We start from the raw sequence: 16,411 nt of genomic DNA on the forward strand, positions 1-16,411 counted from the left end.
CGAGCATCATGGCTCAGTGAGCTGAGAAACTTACATGCAAGAGTATTTAACTCTTAACTTCATGATGTCTTAGTAGCACTATGTAAGAAAGCATATTAACCACCAAGTTCAAAACCAGCAGTGCTAGCAGTGCATTACACCCAGCATACAGACAAAGCCTTTGATTATGAAAGTGTAGACCACTTGTAACATCTGAAGTTTATATTATTCTGCAATTATTCTGGCCTCAAATAATATGTGGCACCCACTGTGTTAAATATTTGAGCTGCTTTGCCAATATATTTTGTGCATTTTTGTTTTTGCAGCTATTCAAGTTTATTCAAGAGATGGAGGTTATTTATACTTGCAGACAACTTTCTGAGGTTGTGCAACGCGAAGCTATAAGTGCGAGGCGCCAATTTGCAGACCTGTGTGTTTGACTCATGAATGAGCCGGAACATTGTCCTTCTGGAAGCTGTTGCCTGCCATTTGTAGCTTCTGCTGCATGACCACTGAAAGCTGTCCACAAACAGCACCGAATTTTACTTGTGCAGGTTTAGTTTTTCGTGCACTTGCGATAACAACAAATATACTCTGTGACTTGTGCCTGCATCCACTTGTTTCCTCACTAATTAAAATTTTATCATTCAGAGTTTTTCTTTAGGCTAGAAGTTAACATATTTAGTCTGCAGCTCACTTACTTTTTAGCCTTGCAGTCATAGTTAATGGTGACTCTTCTGAGTACTTTTTATTCACTTAAGAGTTATTTTTAATTTTTGCATGTTGTACAACTGGTCTACAGTATACTTGCATGTGGTAGCTGACTAAGAAAAAATGTGATGATTGGCACGTTAGTCTGACACGCAGCTTGCAGCTTGAGTAGCGGTTTTAAGCTCTTTCCAAAGCAAATGTATTAATGGCAACCCATTGCTGTTAATGTCACATGTAACTTACCTTGAATATATCACCATCAGCCGATAGTTCTTTTTGAAAGATTTTCACTTGAATAATAAATATATATATCACAGTGAATGATGGTGTACCCAAACAGCAGGAAATATTTGACACTAAAAGCTAGTATATTTAGTCTCAACTTACCAAGCACAGTGGCCACCTCTTGTGTCATAGACAGTTCTTCCACAATGGAGTGTTTGAGATGCCTTTGTGTAGGTGCTTCACTTGGAAGCTCACTTGTCCCATGGTCGGGTGTCACTTGAGACACCTGAAAAGGCAAGTCCGGTTTTTTGTGTGCTGCATTCTACAGGCTACTTAGGTTATGTGCTAACAGTGTTAACACAGAGGCTATAATTGGTTGATCATCTTCTAAAACATATGCGCTACTTAGAAAACACAAGAGGATAAAATCACGGATGACACAAGCACAGTGTCAGTCTGTGTTGTATGTTATTTTGTCTTCTTGTATTTTCTAAGTAGCGCATACATTTGGGGTTATGTGATCTGCTTGAGTGCACCATGACAAGCTATAGTAACCTAAGAGGCACAGCACTAGCACAAGTGAACAGAGAACAACAAAAATGTTGACACAGAACCATTCTTCTTGTTCTCTGTCCACTTTGTGCTAGTGCCGTGCCCCATAGTGAGAACTATAGGTTGCCCGGCTTGTGATTGTTACAGCTGTTGTGTATTGTCATGTCTGTTGTGTACTATCGTGAGCAAAATAAAGAGACCCCTTCCATCGCGTGCCAATCCATGCCAAACTCATCATGCGGGTGCCACATGATGAAGCACTCCTGTTGTCTAGACCAGCACAGCACGCTTGCTGTGTCACTCTGCTCGAGATCGGCTGCTCGAGATCTGCTCGAGATGCTTCATCAGGTGGCACTTGCATGCAGTTTGGCATGGATTGGCACGTACTGGCAGGGGTCTCTTCATTTTGCTCACGATAGTACATAAGCAAAGGTAAGCATCTTCATGAAGGGTACCGTGCCTTACGAAACTTACAGATAAGGAACAAAAGAAGCATAAAAAATTGTTACTTCTCACTATTACACCATATACCTTGTGGATTTGGTCTCCATTTTAAGGCATACATGAAATCTGTGGTGTTTAAAGATATGCGAGTATGGACTCTAAATTACAGCAGGTGTTTGACCAAAGCAGCATGTGTTCATATCCCTGCACTTTACTCCACCAGTCTCATACTTCACTGCTGGAGCTTAGAGTGTGAAGAGATATACCATCTCCTATGTGCTGAGCAGTTTCATCAGATAAGCTCTGTTATGGCAGTCGCATGCTAGCTCAGACCAGAAAAACGTTCTTCTGTGTGCAATAGAAGTTTTTCTTCACTGTAGCCTTTTGTGAAAAAGTCGCCAGCCATCCTTATTAATACAGTCTTTTTCCTTCTTTCTCTCTCAAATTCGATTTACAGCTGATTTTCATTATTTGTATTCTCAACCCAAAATTTGCTATTTGCACACACCTACTGTTAACTGTGCTGGAAAGTACGAAAGCCATTGAGAAAGCAGTTCAGCTTCTAATTAGCTTCCTATGCTGCTTTCGAACAGTAAACTATGGAATGAAGAATCTGCATTCCCGTGACGTGCAGCGTAGTGTGCACAGCTAAGTGCACATTGAAACCCCACAGTCTGCTTAAACCAGAGCTCTGGCTTAAAGAACGGTCATTGGTTTTGCAATCCTCTCGAGCCGTCCAACTTCTGCTGTACTATTTAGATATGTGATTTTGCTTCATGCATTATTTGTATTATAATTTATGAAAACAGCCAAATCATCATTAACTAAATTTATTGCAGTAAACAGCTTGCATTAGGGGCTAGCTTTATTACAGTTAACAACTTGCATTTGTGGATAGTTTTTAAAGTCTTGATTATATAGCATGCATAAAAAATTAATATTTGAAATTTAAAACAAATAATTCGTGTCACAATTTGTGGATCTTTTTGAACACAGTGAATTGGGAAACATGAGAGCATCATGGCAGGAATATTTGGTATGCTATTCCGGGTAAAAGCATAGAAACACGAATTAGTTGTGAATTTTGTAGAAGAGTATTAGGCAGTTAAAGTATAATAAATCATGCATTACTGCACTAGACTTATTGTTATCAACATGGAACGACCATCAGGCTGCGTACTTTTACTCTGCCTTGACGATGCAGTAGCACTTCACAGCAACTGGCTCCTGATTTTGGCTGATGCATATAGGGTGTTCAAAATTAGACTTTCAGGATTTTTTAAAAACAAATGACAAGCCTTACACGAAAGCCATTTTTTTTGCATCTAGGTTGTTTCCAGATGGATGCAAAGCGAGAGGATCATTGTCATTGTTAGTTTCCTAATTAACTAAAACGAATTAATAAGCTGTTACAAAAACAGCTGTTATAGTCAGACGAAAAATAAAATAAAAAAATGAAAATTGGTTTTGTGGAAATGAAAGGCACATCAACTGTCTCACTTGTCGGTGGTCACCCCAACTGCGCCATGAGGAAAGGGAGGAAGAAGTGAGTGAAAGTAGGAAGAGAAAAAGATGTCATAGTGGAGGGTTTCAGATAAATTTCGACCACCTGCTGTTCTTTAACATAATCCCGAGATCTTGATATGCCTGTTGTTTGCAGAGAGGTGAACTTGGAGAAAGGGAAAAAGGTGCACCGAGGGGAGAGGGAACAAGTGACAAGGAGCACTGGAGCTTCGAGTTCTTTGCGTGAGTGGCGAGTTTATGATTGCATTTACTGAGTACTGTAATCACCCTGTGAGGTTGAAACAGCTGCACTGTGACAACGCATGCCTGAATATTGCAATCATGTACCTTTCCCTCCTTCCTTAATCTTTTCATTCAGGGTACTGTCCACATGTCTACCTGCTGTATGGCTGCTGCCACGCATTTCCTTACCTAGGCAACAAAAAGAACCATTGGGTCCTATTGGGCATTCCAGTTGGATTCAACTGGAATTGAATGGACTCAGCAGGTCAGCCAGCTGGACTCATAAATCCAATTGGGTAGCCCAATCAGTTTGCCTACTTATAGGCAGGTAGTGCAGTTAATTCTAGTTCCTACTGAATCATCTAATTGGAGCTTGCAATTAGAAGCTAATGAGTTCCTTGAGTGGGATCTGTATATTGCTCTCTACAAATGCACAACAACAAACAAATTAGGTTCTTGTAAAAAGATGTTAGCAGCCTGATCTGTTGAATTATTTTCATCATTTCCACCATCACTGCAATCATGATTAAATACAATAACTGCTCAACGGACAAACTCTTGCTTGATGTTGCACAGTGGTTGCATATGACATTTATTTTGCCAGCCACAGGTGGAAAAAGGAACAGTTGTTGGCTTGACTTATTCTACGCCATTGCGAAACAAAACGGCATGTGCAACAGCTGCATCACAGCGAAAGTTTTTTTCAGATTGTCCCTGCTTTATATGTGTAATTGCGCACACTGAGGTGAAACTTTGGAGGTGACTCTTGAAACCCAAATTTGCTATGAGAATTCCACCAAATGGCGTGGTCTACAAATATGAAGGGGAAGAGGAATGGCAGGGAGATTAAAGGGTGTTGCTGTTGGCTACTCTGCAGTAGATGGAGGGGAAGAGAGGACATAAAAGGGAAAGAAAGGGGGATAGAGTGAGGAGCATGGACATCAGGTAAGGATATGCGTGCTGCAAAGTCATATGCATCACATGCATGACGCCTTCAGTAATTAAAAGAAGGCTTGTATACCTTGAGGGCTGTCAATCACCATGGCCACAGCCTGAAAGTATTAGTCTCTGACCACGTCCAAGTCTCCAATTTAAACAGATGATAACTGCAGTGACTGGAACATTTATTAATTGGCTTTAGCTAATTAGGGGTTTAACAACAATTATTTTCTCACTTTGTGTGCACATAATAACCAGAGTGCAAAAACTGATCGTTTGTTTTACCCCTTTATAAGGCGCATGCTGTACGCATGTCTCGCAAGCGTACAAATGGTAAAATTGCACTCAGAATGACTATAAATTGAACGCCATCACTTTCAAGCCATTCTGACGACTGGTTTTGTAGAAAGAAAGGGTACACATTTGTGCCAATGACTTCATAAAAACGACTCTAATGTGCTATATTTCTACACCTTTCTTATTGACATATAAGAAAACTTGCAGTAAAACTGAAAATTGCTTCAATAAGTATTATGGGGCAGCTGACTGATGGGAAAGGCTAAAAAACTCAACAGTTTTTTAAATTTAATTTTTCCCACCTATATGGGCTGCTTCAAACTCTACACCTGCACTTGTAAAAAGACAGAACACAAAAAATGCGTATTAGTGAAAGAGGAAAACATGCTCTGGTTTGTTTGATTATTCGGTAGCGTTCAGAATGGAAAAATATTGTACGTATGGGCACCATTGTCCGTTTGCCAGCACTTGAAGCAAATGAGACAATATGAGTCCTGCTGTCCTACAAAGGGTTAAAAAGTCCTGAGAACTTAATTTTGAACACTCTGTAATGCATAACAATTTCACGATGTAAAAATGTTTCTTTTTTTTGTATAAAGATAGACACCTTACTTTATATTGCTTGAACTCGCATTGTAGTACAGAACATATTACCTGTACGGGGAGGTTCTCCAATGGCAGAACTTTGGATGACTTGACAGTCTTCTTTTCTGGGATGACTGTAAGTCTCGCTTCAGGGGCTTGCTCTTCAGTTTGAATTTCTTCAACAACAAGAGTTTCTTTTCTGATGTCCGCCAAATCTTTCACCAATGTTTCTTCCTTTAATAATGGTGCCTCAAATAATGTTGCGGTCTCTTCAATGTCCACACAAGATTTAATGTCTCCAATGTTTTTTGATTCTGGCAGCAATGGTCTCACTGTATCTGGTTGAAATTCTGTAACTTGCTCTTGGACCTCAATGGCATCACGGGGAACTTCTGTAAACTCAACTGTCAAATGTGTCCTTTCTGGCCCAGAAACATCAAATTGAGCAGCCATTTCCTCAACTGTTGTGACTTCCCTGGGAATATCAACACGAGACAGTGATGCTACAGATTCCTTTTCACTTGGTGCCAAAAATTCAGCAGCTACTTCGTGTACTTCGTGAGTCCCTCTTGTTAATTCTACATCGCTTTGCTCGGCTTTAATGCCCTCAGGTAGGTCCTCATGAAATTCTGTTGCCTGTTCTTCATGTTGTGGGTAACTCCTGGTTGCTTCAGTTATTTTGCATGTAAGACTCGTCAGTGGAACATCTTCTGACTGGAACTGTGCAGGCAGCTCTTCCAAAACTGTAGAAAACTCTCTTGATTCTTCAATAAATGTTACGTTCCCTTTCTTCTCTGCAGTTTTTTCAATAACAAGCTCCTCACTGGAAACACTTGGTACTACTTCTGTCACATCAACTTGATGCTGTGGTAAAAGAAGCAATGTCTTGCTTGCTTCTTTGTACACAACATCGTCAGGGGCAAACTCTGGAACCATTTCTTCTTTGCCCTCATCTCTGATTGCAAAGGACTGTTCTTCTAGTATTCCCAGTGTCTTCTGGTACACGTCTCTTGACAATGGTTTTAACTCATCTGTAGTGAAGAGGCTTCCAGCTTCACACACTTCAACTGACTGCTGAGGCTCAAGAACCTCCTTGGCTTTTTGCCTTTTTTTCGGTGCTTTAGCAAGAAACTCTGATGCATATTGTTCGCTTGTGGTTTCTTCAACAACAAGGGACTTCTCTTCTATGATTACACTTTCTGATGCCTCACGTGTGATTTGTTCAGGCATTTTTACAGCCTGTGGCATTTCGGAAGTGAAGGCTTCCTCAATAGTAACTGCCTGACTTTCAGTTAATGCTGTTTGTGGCTTTTCTTCTTTTGGCTTTTTATCGATATCTAGTTGGTCAGCATTTAATTCACTACTTATTTCTTCAATAACAATTGGACGACTAGCAACAATGCTCATTTGCGCACTAGAGGCTTCTGGAATTTTGGAGACAACAAATTCCTCGGACACGTGCGCTTGCATGAATTCACCCTCACAAACTTCTGTAACATCTGTAGTAACATCAATTGGTTTTTTCTTAACAATTTCTATTTCCTCAATAACAGTTATGTCCTCAATCCCTTCTTGTTCACCTGGTTTCTTTTTTCTTGGCCGTGCCTTCGACTCCACATCAAACATTTCTTCAGTTTCTTCCGTGACCAAAACTTCCTTTTCTCCTGGGCTCTTTTTCTTCTTTGTTTTCTTTGGCTTTCTTGTCTTGACTATATCAATTGTTTCTGTTTCTTCAACAGTCTCCTTCACCTCTGTAATTTCTTTCGGCCTCTCTACAGCTTCAGTGATAATTTCCGTCCTCTGCACAGTTTTAATCTCTCTTATGTCCGGTAACTCAACAGCCTCAGTGGTAATTTCCCGTGGAAATTCCTTCTCTAAAATAGTTATTTCTTCGGCTACTGGCATTTCCTCCTTCGGTCGGGCTTTCGATATGAGGTCTATTATTTGCTCTGTCTCTTCCATAACTGGCATTTCTTCCTCTTCGGGTTTCACTTTCTTCTTTGGCTTCTTTGGCTTCGGTACCTTAGCCAGTTCTATTGTTTCTCTTTCTTCAACCGCCTCCTCGGTTGTGTATTCGACCTGCGTAATTTCTTTAGGTTGCTCCAGTGCTTCAGTGGTGATATCGGTGCGCTCAATACTCTTAACATCTATGATGTCTGGTATTTCCTTTGCCTCAGTAGTAATTTCTCTGGGACTTTCTTCCTTCTTTAGGATCGTAATTTCTTCAACCTCAGGCTTTTCCTCTGGTTTTTCTTTCTTGGGACGGGCTTTCGTTGTGAGATCTATTATTTGCTCTGTGTCTTCTACAACTGGCATTTCTTCCTCTTCGGGTTTCACTTTCTTCTTTGGCTTCTTTGCCTTCGGTACCTTAGCCAGTTCTATTGTTTCTCTTTCTTCAACCGCCTCCTCGGTTGTGTATTCGACCTGCGTAATTTCTTTAGGTCGCTCCAGTGCTTCAGTGGTGATATCTGTGCGCTCAATAGTCTTAACATCAATTATGTCAGGTATTTCCTTTGCCTCAGTAGTAATTTCTCTGGGACTTTCTTCCTTCTTCAGGATAGTAATTTCTTCCACCTCAGGCTTTTCCTCTGGCTTTTCTTCCTTTGGCCGGGCTTTCGATTCGAGGTCTATTACTTGCTCTGTCTCTTCCATAACTGGCATTTCTTCCTCTTCGGGTTTCACTTTCTTCTTTGGCTTCTTTGGCTTCGGTACCTTAGCCAGTTCTATTGTTTCTCTTTCTTCAACCACCTCCTCGGTTGTGTATTCGACCTGCGTAATTTCTTTAGGTCGCTCCAGTGCTTCAGTGGTGATATCTGTGCGCTCAATAGTCTTAACATCAATTATGTCAGGTATTTCCTTTGCCTCAGTAGTAATTTCTCTGGGACTTTCTTCCTTCTTCAGAATAGTAATTTCATCCACCTCAGGCTTTTCCTCTGGCTTTTCTTCCTTTGGCCGGGCTTTCGATTCAAGGTCTATTACTTGCTCAGTCTCTTCCACAACTGGGATTTCTTCCTCTTCGGGTTTTGCTTTCTTCTTTGGCTTCTTTGCCTTTGGTACCTTAGCCAGTTCTATTGTTTCTCTTTCTTCAACCACCTCCTCAGTTGTGTATTCGACCTGAGTAATTTCTTTAGGCCGTTCCAGTGCTTCTGTGGTGATATCTGTGCGCTCAATAGTCTTAACATCAATTATATCAGGTATTTCCTTTGCCTCAGTAGTAATTTTTCTGGGACTTTCTTCCTTCTTCAGGATAGTAATTTCTTTGACCTCAGGCTTTTCCTCTGGCTTTTCTTCCTTTGGCCGGGCTTTCGATTCGAGGTCTATTATTTGCTCAGCCTCTTCCACAACTGGTATTTCTTCCTCTTCGGGTTTCACTTTCTTCTTTGGCTTCTTTGGCTTCGGTACCTTAGCCAGTTCTATTGTTTCTCTTTCTTCAACCACCTCCTCGGTTGTGTATTCGACCTGCGAAATTTCTTTAGGTCGCTCCAGTGCTTCTGTGGTGATATCTGTGCGCTTGATACTCTTAACATCTGTTATGTCTGGTATTTCCTTTGCCTCAGTAGTAATTTCTCTTGGACTTTCTTCCTTCTTCAGGATAGTAATTTCTTTGACCTCAGGCTTTTCTTCCTTTGGCCGGGCTTTCGATCCGAGGTCTATTATTTGCTCAGCCTCTTCCACAACTGGTATTTCTTCCTCTTCAAGTTTTGCTTTCTTCTTTGGCTTCTTTGTCTTTGGTACCTTAGCCAGTTCTATTGTTTCTCTTTCTTCAACCACCTCCTCAGTTGTGTATTCGACCTGCGTAATTTCTTTAGGTCGCTCCAGTGCTTCTGTGGTGATATCTGTGTGCTCAATAGTCTTAACATCAATTATATCAGGTATTTCCTTTGCCTCAGTAGTAATTTTTCTGGGACTTTCTTCCTTCTTCAGGATAGTAATTTCTTCGACCTCAGGCTTTTCCTCTGGCTTTTCTTCCTTTGGCCGGGCTTTCGATTCAAGATCTACTATTTGCTCTGTCTCTTCCGCAACTGGGATTCCTTCCTCTTCGGGTTTCACTTTCTTCTTTGGCTTCTTTGGCTTCGGTACCTTAGCCAGTTCTATTGTTTCTCTTTCTTCAACCGCCTCCTCGGTTCTGTATTCAACCTGCGTAATTTCTTTAGGCCGCTCCAGTGCTTCTGTGGTGATATCTGTGCGCTTGATGCTCTTAACATCTGTTATGTCTGGTATTTCAACAGCCTCTGTAGTAATTTCTCTTGGACTTTCTTCCTTCTTCAGGATAGTAATTTCTTCCACCTCAGGCTTTTCCTCTGGCTTTTCTTCCTTTGGCCGGGCTTTCGATTCGAGGTCTATTACTTGCTCTGTCTCTTCCATAACTGGCATTTCTTCCTCTTCGGGTTTCACTTTCTTCTTTGGCTTCTTTGCCTTCGGTACCTTAGCCAGTTCTATTGTTTCTCTTTCTTCAACCGCCTCCTCGGTTGTGTATTCGACCTGCGTAATTTCTTTAGGTCGCTCCAGTGCTTCAGTGGTGATATCTGTGCGCTCAATACTCTTAACATCTATGATGTCTGGTATTTCCTTTGCCTCAGTAGTAATTTCTCTGGGACTTTCTTCCTTCTTCAGGATAGTAATTTCTTCCACCTCAGGCTTTTCCTCTGGCTTTTCTTCCTTTGGCCGGGCTTTCGATTCGAGGTCTATTACTTGCTCTGTCTCTTCCATAACTGGCATTTCTTCCTCTTCGGGTTTCACTTTCTTCTTTGGCTTCTTTGGCTTCGGTACCTTAGCCAGTTCTATTGTTTCTCTTTCTTCAACCACCTCCTCGGTTGTGTATTCGACCTGCGTAATTTCTTTAGGTCGCTCCAGTGCTTCAGTGGTGATATCTGTGCGCTCAATACTCTTAACATCTATGATGTCTGGTATTTCCTTTGCCTCAGTAGTGATTTCTCTGGGACTTTCCTCCTTCTTCAGAATAGTAATTTCTTCCACCTCAGGCTTTTCCTCTGGCTTTTCTTCCTTTGGCCGGGCTTTCGATTCAAGATCTACTATTTGCTCTGTCTCTTCCGCAACTGGGATTTCTTCCTCTTCGGGTTTCACTTTCTTCTTTGGCTTCTTTGGCTTTGGAACCTTAGCCAGTTCAATTGTTTCTCTTTCTTCAACCACCTCCTCAGTTGTGTAATCGACCTGCGTAATTTCTTTAGGCCGTTCCAGTGCTTCTGTGGTGATATCTGTGCGCTCAATAGTCTTAACATCAATTATATCAGGTATTTCCTTTGCCTCAGTAGTAATTTTTCTGGGACTTTCTTCCTTCTTCAGGATAGTAATTTCTTCGACCTCAGGCTTTTCCTCTGGCTTTTCTTCCTTTGGCCGGGCTTTCGATTCAAGATCTACTATTTGCTCTGTCTCTTCCGCAACTGGGATTTCTTCCTCTTCGGGTTTCACTTTCTTCTTTGGCTTCTTTGGCTTTGGAACCTTAGCCAGTTCAATTGTTTCTCTTTCTTCAACCACCTTCTCAGTTGTGTAATCGACCTGCGTAATTTCTTTAGGCCGTTCCAGTGCTTCTGTGGTGATATCTGTGCGCTCAATAGTCTTAACATCAATTATATCAGGTATTTCCTTTGCCTCAGTAGTAATTTTTCTGGGACTTTCTTCCTTCTTCAGGATAGTAATTTCTTCGACCTCAGGCTTTTCCTCTGGCTTTTCTTCCTTTGGCCGGGCTTTCGATTCGAGGTCTACTATTTGCTCAGTCTCTTCCGCCACTGGGATTTCTTCCTCTTCGGGTTTCACTTTCTTCTTTGGCTTCTTTGGCTTTGGAACCTTAGCCAGTTCAATTGTTTCTCTTTCTTCAACCACCTCCTCAGTTGTGTAATCGACCTGCGTAATTTCTTTAGGCCGTTCCAGTGCTTCTGTGGTGATATCTGTGCGCTCAATAGTCTTAACATCAATTATATCAGGTATTTCCTTTGCCTCAGTAGTAATTTTTCTGGGACTTTCTTCCTTCTTCAGGATAGTAATTTCTTCGACCTCAGGCTTTTCCTCTGGCTTTTCTTCCTTTGGCCGGGCTTTCGATTCAAGATCTACTATTTGCTCTGTCTCTTCCGCAACTGGGATTTCTTCCTCTTCGGGTTTCACTTTCTTCTTTGGCTTCTTTGGCTTTGGCACCTTAGCCAGTTCAATTGTTTGTCTTTCTTCAACCACCTTCTCGGTTGTGTATTCGACCTGCGTGATTTCTTTAGGCCGTTCCAGTGCTTCAGTAGTGATATCTGTGCGCTCAATAGTTTTAACTTCAATTATGTCAGGTATTTCCTTTGCCTCAGTAGTAATTTCTCTGGGACTTTCTTCCTTCTTCAGGATAGTAATTTCTTCCACCTCAGGCTGTTGTTCTGGCTTTTCTTCCTTTGGCCGAGCTTTTGATTCAAGATCTACTATTTGCTCTGTCTCTTCTGCAACTGGGATTTCTTCCGCTTCGGGTTTTGGTTTCTTCTTTGGCTTCTTTGGCTTTGATACCTTAGCCAGTTCAATAGTTTCTTTTTCTTCAATCACTTCTTCAGTAGGGTATTCGACCTGCGCAATTTCTTTGGGCCTTTCCAGCGCTTCAGTAGTTATGTCTGTGCGCTCAACAGTCTTAACATCGATTATTTCTGGTATTTCTACGGCCTCAGTAGTAATTTCTCTTGGACTTTCTTCCTTCTTCAGGATAGTAATTTCTTCGACCTCTGGCTTTTCTTTCTTAGGGCGAGTTTTTGATGCCAGCTCGATTTCTTGCTCTGTCTCTTCCACAACAGGGATTTCTTCCTCTTCAGGTTTCACTTTCTTCTTCGGCTTCTTTGGCTTTGGTACCTTAGCCAGTTCAATAGTTTCTCTTTCTTCAATCACCTCCTCAGTTGTGTATTCGACTTGTGCAATTTCTTTGGGCCTTTCCAGCGCTTCAGTAGTGATGTTTGTGCGGTCAACAGTCTTAACATCGATTATTTCTGGCATTTCCGTAGCCTCAGTCGTGATTTCTCTTGGACTTTCTTCCTTCTTCAGGATAGTAATTTCTTCGACCTCTGGCTTTTCTTTCTTAGGGCGAGTTTTTGATGCCAGCTCGATTTCTTGCTCTGTCTCTTCCACAACAGGGATTTCTTCCTCTTCAGGTTTCACTTTCTTCTTCGGCTTCTTTGGCTTTCGTACCTTAGCCAGTTCAATAGTTTCTCTTTCTTCAACCACCTCCTCGGTTGTGTATTCGACCTGAGTAATTTCTTTAGGCCGCTCCAGTGCTTCAGTAGTGATGTCTGTGCGCTCAACAGTCTTAACATCAATTATTTCTGGTATTTCCGTAGCCTCAGTCATAATTTCTCTTGGACTTTCTTCCTTCTTCAGGATAGTAATTTCTTCGACCTCTGGCTTTTCTTTCTTAGGGCGGATTTTTGATGCCAGCTCTATTTCTTGCTCTGTCTCTTCCACAACTGGCATTTCTTCCTCTTCGGGTTTCACTTTCTTCTTTGGCTTCTTTGGCTTTGGTACCTTAGCCAGTTCAATAGTTTCTCTTTCTTCAATCACCTCCTCAGTTGTGTATTCGACCTGTGCAATTTCTTTGGGCCTCTCCAGTGCTTCAGTAGTGATGTCTGTGCGCTCAACAGTCTTAACATCAATTATTTCTGGTATTTCCGTAGCCTCAGTCATAATTTCTCTTGGACTTTCTTCCTTCTTCAGGATAGTAATTTCTTCGACCTCTGGCTTTTCTTTCTTAGGGCGGGTTTTTGATGCCAGCTTTATTTCTTGCTCTGTCTCTTCCACAAATGGGATTTCTTCCTCTTCAGGTTTCGCTTTCTTCTTTGGCTTTGGTACCTTAGCCAGTTCAATAGTTTCTCTTTCTTCAATCACCTCCTCAGTTGTGTATTCGACCTGTGCAATTTCTTTGGGCCTCTCCAACGCCTCAGTAGTGATGTCTGTTCGTTTGGTAGTCGCAACATCTATTATGTCAGGTAGTTCTGTGGCCTCGGTCGTAATTTTTGTTGGGCTTTCTTCCTTCTTCAGGACAGTTATTTCTTCAACTTCAGGCTTTTTCTCTGGCTTTTCTTTTTGAGGCCGGGCTTTCGCGGCAAGGTCTATTTCTTGCTCTGTCTCTTCCACAACTGGGATTTCTTCTTCTTCTGGTTTGGCCTTCTTCTTTGGCTTCTTTGGCTTTGGCATTTTAGCCAGTTCAATTGTTTCTCTTTCTTCAACCACCTCTTCTGTCGTGTATTCGACCTGAGCAATTTCTTTGGGCCTCTCCAACGCCTCAGTAGTGATGTCTGTTCGTTTGGTAGTCACAACATCTATTATGTCAGGTAGTTCTGTGGCCTCGGTCGTAATTTTTCTTGGACTTTCTTTCCTCTTTAGTATAGTAATGTCCTCAGCTACTGGCTTTTTCTCTTCAGGCTTCTTTTCCCTGGGTCGTGCTGTAGCGTCGAGGTGTACTTTTTGCTCTACATCTTCAGCCATTTGGGCTTCTTCCTCCTGTGGTTTCTTTCGTCTAGCCTTCTTCGGCTTTGGTACCTTAGCCAATTCTATTGTTTCTCTTTCTTCAAGTAAATCTTCAGTTTCATACTCAATCTGGGAAATTTCATCTGGCCTTTGTAGTGCTTCGGTTACAATATCGGTTCGTTTTACAGTCTTTATGTCTGTTATGTCTGGTGTTTCGATTGCCTCAGCTGTAATTTCTCTTGGTGTTTCCTTCTTTTTTATGACTGATATTTCTTCAACTTGTGGCTGTTCTTGTGGTCTTTTCTTGGGCTTTTCCTCTTCGGGCTTTCCTTCTTTAGGCCGTGCTTTCGATTTCAGATCTATCACTTGATCTGTTTCTTCTTCGATTGGCTCTTCTTCATCTGGTTTTACCTTTTTCTTTGCCTTCTTTGTTTTTGGTGGCTTCATGAGCTCAATTGTTTCTCTTCCTTCAAGTACCTCTTCAGTATCATATTCTATTTCTGCAATCTCCTTGGTCTTCTGTGAAGCCTGAGTGGTGATATCTGTCTGCAGCAGTTTCTTAACATCTACTATGTGTGGTGTTTCGACTGCTTCAGTTGTAATTTCTGGTAGCTGTTCCTGTTTCTTGAAGATAATCATTTCTGCAAGTGTTGGCTGCTCCATAGGCTTCTTTTGAGGCTTTTTGTCTTCGGGTTTCTTTTCTTTGGGCCGTTTGATTGTTTCTATGACTAAACCTTGCTCTCCCCTTTCGTCAATGGGCTCCTCTTTCTGTTCTTCAGGTTTCAGCTTCTTTTGCAGTTGAATTATGTCCTCAGTTTCTTTTGTGGGCAAAATTTCTTGTGGCTTTTCCTTTGTTCCTGGCATCTTTGGTTTTGGCACTTTGAAGACTTTAATGAATCCTTTCTCTTCTTGTAGTTTTTCTGTCTTATAATCAGGTTTCGTGATCTCTTTTGGTCTTTCTAGTGATTCAGTCATAACTTTTGGGCGGTACACCGTCTTTACATCGGCTATTTCTGGTTTTTCAACAGATTCAACTGTGATCTCTGTTGGTTTTTCTTTTTTCAGAACTTGAATTTCCTCAACCACAGGGTGTTCTCCAAATGGCTTGTCTGGCTTAGGTCGGGCTTGAAATTTCAAATCAGTAGCCTCTGTTGTCTCATGAGTGGTGAGTACATATTCCTTATCTTTTGGTTTTTCCTCTGGTTTCTTTAGTTTCTGTGGCTTAATAATCTCCATGGTCTCTGTAGCTTCAAAGTATTCAGCTTCTTTGTAGTCTGGTTGCTGTGGCTGGATTGTTCTTCGTTTTGTTAGCTTCTGAAATTCACTTTCCTCCAAAGCTTCTGGAATGTCTTTTTTGCGGAACTTGTCTGTTGGTTTTAATGTTTTTGTTAAAAACTCTGGTGTTTCGATATCTTCCTGTTTGACCACTGGGACCTTCCTTTTGGGTTGTTTGTCTAGAGGCACCTCATGTTTTAAAGGCTCATCGCGTTGTTGTGGGGCTTCTTTTATGCCAGGATGTGGTAGCTCTTCTTCAGGCTTTGGCAGTGTTTCGTATTGTGTTATCTCTGAGATGTCAACCTTCTCTTCTTGTATTACCTGCTGGTGTCGAGGTATTGGCTTCAGCACCTTCTTCAGAAATTCTGGGATTTGTTCGTCGGCTTCAGGTTGTTCTTTTGTAACTTGCTTTGTCTCTTTAATCTCTTGTTGAGTAATTTCTTCTGTAATGTACCTCTTTTTCACAGATACTTCTTCTTGAATGAACAGCTTTGTGGCTTCAACTGGTTGTGGGTAAGCGTCGACAGTTTCCATTGTTGGTAGTCTCTCAACGATAGATTCTTCAGGCATCTTTATTTCCTTAGCGGCTTTAATATGCAATTTTTCGTGACGAAGCGGTCTCAAGAAAACAGTGTCTTCTGTTGAGACTGGCACTTCAAAGCCTGTTCTTTGCAGTGTCTCCTTGGTCTTATCTTCTTCGCGCTCTGAAAGAAAGAAAGTGGTTATAATTTTTGTTTGCAAATTTTTATGAATATGTGCAGAGATCATAAAGAACAGGTAGTGTATTTTACATAAACACTGGTAGTTATACTGTTTTGATGTTTTGTCTTCGCCAGCTTCGCATCATTTACTGTCCTAAGTGTGGCTCCACATATGTTCATCTTCCGATTTTCTGTCTATATCAGGGGGGCCAAGCATGCATAGAAGAAAGCTTATGTGCACACTTGAGTTTTACTTACTCTGATATATATGTAAATGTATGATAATATGTAAAGTGTACGTATTTGTGCAAAAATATTTTTGCAAGAAAAATTGGAGGGGACACGTAAGCTCTGCCTTAAGGGTATGACACGATAGCTTAAAGAATTAATGCCCATATATGCAGAATTTGTTATTCTCTACTTAATATTCATAGATCCCTAGGAGTCCTCATGCCACTCCTGGCGACGTGGTGCAGTGGTTAAGCGATGTGCCACTGCCCTGCGATGGCAGGCGCTGCCAC

General features: G+C 41.4%; 1 protein-coding gene and 1 long non-coding RNA gene across 2 annotated transcripts in view; one reads left to right on the forward strand and one right to left on the reverse strand.

Moving 5' to 3' along the window:
* Positions 1-16,411, reverse strand: part of sls (sallimus) — a 223,794-nt gene that overhangs the window by 77,406 nt on the left and 129,977 nt on the right. Inside the window, exons 134-135 of the mRNA XM_077645939.1 lie at positions 5,548-15,893; positions 1,078-1,201 (exon numbers count right to left, since the gene is read on the reverse strand). Coding sequence (XP_077502065.1) covers positions 1,078-1,201; positions 5,548-15,893 — 10,470 coding nt within the window. The remainder of the gene's footprint in view (positions 1-1,077; positions 1,202-5,547; positions 15,894-16,411) is intronic.
* The window catches only part of LOC144113062 (uncharacterized), an 89,997-nt gene that overhangs the window by 61,747 nt on the left and 11,839 nt on the right, over positions 1-16,411 (forward strand). Inside the window, exons 4-5 of the long non-coding RNA XR_013310586.1 lie at positions 3,572-3,657; positions 14,980-15,079. This is a non-coding gene — a long non-coding RNA (uncharacterized LOC144113062). The remainder of the gene's footprint in view (positions 1-3,571; positions 3,658-14,979; positions 15,080-16,411) is intronic.

The sequence above is a fragment of the Amblyomma americanum genome, chromosome 1, assembly GCF_052857255.1.
Source record: "Amblyomma americanum isolate KBUSLIRL-KWMA chromosome 1, ASM5285725v1, whole genome shotgun sequence".
NCBI lineage: Eukaryota > Metazoa > Arthropoda > Arachnida > Ixodida > Ixodidae > Amblyomma > Amblyomma americanum.